Source organism: Aptenodytes forsteri, unplaced genomic scaffold (assembly GCF_000699145.1).
Source record: "Aptenodytes forsteri isolate BGI_AS27 unplaced genomic scaffold, ASM69914v1 Scaffold66, whole genome shotgun sequence".
Lineage (NCBI taxonomy): Eukaryota > Metazoa > Chordata > Aves > Sphenisciformes > Spheniscidae > Aptenodytes > Aptenodytes forsteri.
Window position 1 is genome coordinate 2,998,047 of NW_008795131.1, and position 4,234 is coordinate 3,002,280.

The 4,234-nt window shown below is 48.8% G+C and overlaps 1 protein-coding gene across 1 annotated transcript in view; it reads right to left on the reverse strand.

Annotated features, from left to right (window-relative positions):
* The window catches only part of TBX4 (T-box 4), a 57,851-nt gene that overhangs the window by 32,050 nt on the left and 21,567 nt on the right, over positions 1-4,234 (reverse strand). Inside the window, exon 4 of the mRNA XM_009278346.1 lies at positions 3,573-3,678. Coding sequence (XP_009276621.1) covers positions 3,573-3,678 — 106 coding nt within the window. The remainder of the gene's footprint in view (positions 1-3,572; positions 3,679-4,234) is intronic.

Below are 4,234 nucleotides of genomic sequence, written 5' to 3' on the forward strand. Positions count from 1 at the left end.
CCAGGAGGAGCGAGCCGGGCTGGCAGCCACCCGAACAACGGGGGTTCATCCGCGAACGGCGGCAGCGCCCGAGCCACGCTGCCTTCCGAAAAAGCTGCTCTGCAAAACGCCACTCGCGAGGGTCCGCGCCTAAAGAAATCACGCGTGGGCGGTTTTCTTCTCGTTTCCCTCCGGCTTAGGCAGCCCTTGGGTACCTACAGCTCCAGGCAGCGGCAAAGACGGGGCAATTTTTGCGCTACATATAACTCAGCCTTTAAAACCCAGCAAAACAGAAAAGCCTCCGGAGCAGAATTTCGTAATTAGAACAAACCTCAAATCGGAGGAACAAGGAAAGGTTCTGATTTATGGAGCCCAGCGTCCCATCCTCTGGGCGCTGCGATGGGCAGGATTTTATGTCTGAAGGAGGCGAGCGGTTTTATGCAAAGTTCAGGGAACTTTGCTAACATAAACTTTTTATCTTTTGATGATCCTCTTAATATAAAATAATCTCTTTTTTTTCCCCCTCCCACAATGAAACAGTCGAACATTAAAAAGATAGCGAGTGCATTTTAAAGATGTTTCCACTTTATAAATCAAGCTTTCTTGGCAACAACATGATTTCTATTTCAATGCTGAGCTTGCTGTGTTCTGCTAACGTCTCCTACAGATCAGTCCTAAGAGGGAGTAATAATCCCCCAAAGTAATTCTCAGCCCTAAATTCTCGATAATTTATAGTTGGCTCGTTCTGTGGAGCTCTACAGAGAATGAAACAAATGACTCCCCCTCTCCCCCCCACTAAGTTATCAATATTTGCCTTGTTTACACAAAAAGGCTATTTTACACCATTGTCATGGAATTAACGCTTCCGCTGAGCTTTACATTTCCTCTCCATTGAGTGAACTTGTCATTAGAGTCACTTTTTTTTTGTTGCTTGAAATTTAAAAATCAGGCTTCAATTTCTTTTCGTTTGTGCCCCTTGAGGTCAGACAGACCGACACTTAAGTGATTTCAACTAACGGCATTCAGGGGCATCTCTGTGCCTGCTGGGAGGGGGATTAGAGTCCTAATTAGTGCCTGCAATTAGCCGTTTTCCCAAAAAAAACCCCCCCCCCCCCCCCCAAATGCTAAATGAAGTGCATACAAATCTCCATTAACCATCATTTTTTTTAATTGGGTCAAGAGGAGGTTTATTATCGCTACTCTTTATTTAAATAGCTTGGGTAAAATAAAATCTGCATGAAGTAATAATTTTCATTTCGTCATTTGCATTGCGACTAACGGCATGGTCCTGCTTTCGGGCTGCCCTGGTCTCGGCAGGGACACGAGCGGCTCAGCCTGGCGCTCGGTGCGAACGGAGAGACTGAAGCCATCACGGGATTTTAAGTTGCTCGATTTTTTTTTTATTTTTTTTTTTTTCCCTGCCGTCCTCATGCGAATTATGGCGTGCGTTCTCGCTTTCCGTGCTGCCGGAGAGCCCGGCCCGGGGTTCGGAGGGACAGAGCCGGGTCCTGGCACCGGCGCGTCCCCGCCGGCGGCTCCGCCCAGCCCCAGCCCGGCAGCGACGCCCGGCAGCGCGGCGGGCTGCCGTCCCGCTGCACGGGCTCCGGAGCCGGGTAGTCTTTGGACTCACTGCTAACACTCATAAAAATGTTGCCCTTTATTTTGACACCATTTGCAGCTGGACGCAGAGGAAAGAAATGAAGTGACTATGCCGTTTCATCAGCATTTCAGCCATTTCTTTTTTTTTTTTTTTTTAAAATAAAAAAAACTATTTGTAACAAAATAAAAACGCTGTTAGCTTGCTGGTGCTGCGCTGATTTTCACAACTGAAGAATTTGGCTTGGTAACTTAAAAAACAAAGTTTTCTACATCTTGGGGTCAACCCCCCCCATCCCCTCGGTCCCATCCACATGCTCATGAAAGGTGGCTACGTGTGCACTGCCAGCTCCACTGGACAAAGAATGTGGGACTGAGCCCTATACATATGGATTTGTTTAAACAATCCACGTTAAGACTTAGAAAGAGATAACGTGCACATTTGGGATGCTTAGGGTCTAGAATTTGGTAAAGATATTACACATCCCGCACAGACACACTCAGATACTATAAATTAAGGGTGAAATATTTGAGGTCTTGATCCCCTAGTCTTAGCTGACTTAGGTAGCAGACCTATCAAAATGAATCCAGCTCTTCACATCAGTAGATGCTACAGAACAAGCACTAAGATTTTATACACCAAAATGTAGTGTGATAAGGACAGTTACCTGCACAATCACTTCATAAATAGGCCTAATAGCAAACAAATTGAAGATCCCCGGGACATACACCCCCTCTCCAGGGGGACTAATAGGAATATCTTGGTTATTAGAGTAAAGCTTCCCCACACTGGCCAGCTGCTGCACAGAGCAGCACTGCCGGGGACGAGGGAAGCGAGAGGGAAACGGCTCATCACTCCCCAAATCCAAAGCCGGGGGTTGGGGTCTGGGTCTCGCAGCATGCAGGGGAGAAAAGACACACACACACACACACACACACACCCGAGCCCCCCGGCTGCCCTGCACGAAGGACCAAGGACCACAGGGAAAAAGGACTGCATAGATATTGATTGGGGGATTTTTTTTTTTCCTGCTTGCTCCCCATTATTTGAGTGTCCTCCTCCACAGCTCTCTGGCACGGTGTAAAATCAGCAATCGCAGGGCAATGGCAGAACCACACAGCTGTGTTAGAATTAAATGGATTTTAATACCTAGGTCTGGCAATTTTTCTTTTCCAGCAGCAGCGATGCGAGCCCATTGCCGCAGAAGCCAAGGACAGATACTTCGGTGCCCACAGTGGGAGCTGGCTAGTTTTGCTGGGAACCGTCTGGCTCCCAAGCTGGTAATGGTCTGAGGTTTAATTCCGATGTTTAATTTTCTGACATTAATTCTGCCATCTCCCACCTGAGCAGCCCGGGTGGGAGCCCTGAGCAGGCGCAGGGATGGGTTTCCTGGGAAAGCGAAGCCTCTGCGAGCCGCTGGGCTCCCTCCCGCCTGGGCCAGGGTGTGCACGCTGAGGGGGCTCTGATTTGGTAAAAATCATTGTTTGTTTCCAAGGGAAGGCAAAATTTTTTTCCACACCTAACAGGATAAAAGTGGTACCTGTCTCTCTTTCAGTTTTGAGATTAAAAGCATAGCCTATTGTTATTAGTATTGCTAAAACTTTGGTGCAAACTACCCCAGCACAGGTCTTAGTGCACTGTGCAGAAAAGGGGAGTGGGGTTTGCTTTGGGGGGAAAAAAAAAAAAAAAAGGAAGCCACAACCATGCTAACATCTTAAAAAAACCCAAATAATAAAATGAAGAATTACCAAAGAGAATTGGGACTAAATGTAGCAAATGACTCCACAACTCTTTCTTGCATCCACAACCTCCTTGCCACACTCAAACACATGCACAGTTTACACCAAAAAAAATGATCTTACTGAAATCTGCAATCACAATAATAATTTTTTAAAATGCCACTAACTGCAGTAGCTCTGCAAAACCCGGTCTCGGCAAACAGGGACATTTCATAGGGATCAGAAGCAATGCATGTTTGCAGGGAATTTTCACTAACCTGCCTGCTTTGGTTATTATCATTTCGGTGCCAGCTTCATGAAATTTCTTCCATAGCTCCTTCTCATGGAGATAGACTTTGATATTTTCTATTGTCTGGGAAAAATAAAGATAATGAGAATAGCAAGAAATGACTGAGAAAACCTAGGAGAGGGGCTGGGAAGGGCCGCGGGAAGGGCAGTGGGGCTCGGTAGCTGCGCACCCAGGACCAGCGCCGCACAGCCGAGGCGCCGGGTGAAGCCACACCAGCCTCGGTCCTGCCTGTGCGGGGGGAGGACGGAGTCCCAAAAATTCCACTCCCCTTTGCCAAAAATAAGAGAAACAAACTGAGGCCGGTTTTAATTGCAGACTTTCACATCCAGGTAGGACACTGGGGCCAAAGGGATTTTTTTTTCTTTTTTTCGTAGGGGTTTTCCGTGCCCCGATGGGGCAGATGGGCGCCGCTGTCGCCCTGGGGCTCCCAAAAACCGCGGCCAGGGGTGATCGGCGTGGCGACCCGCGGGGACACCCGGATCCGCTGAGCAATGCCCGTATCCAGGGCCGCGGTTTCTGCGCGGACCCGTTCCTTTCCGCGGGATACCGGGGGCAACGCGGAGGCGCCGGCCGGGCGCGGGGGGCGAAGGCAGAGAAGCCGCGATGTGACGAGAGCCCGCGGGCGGAGCC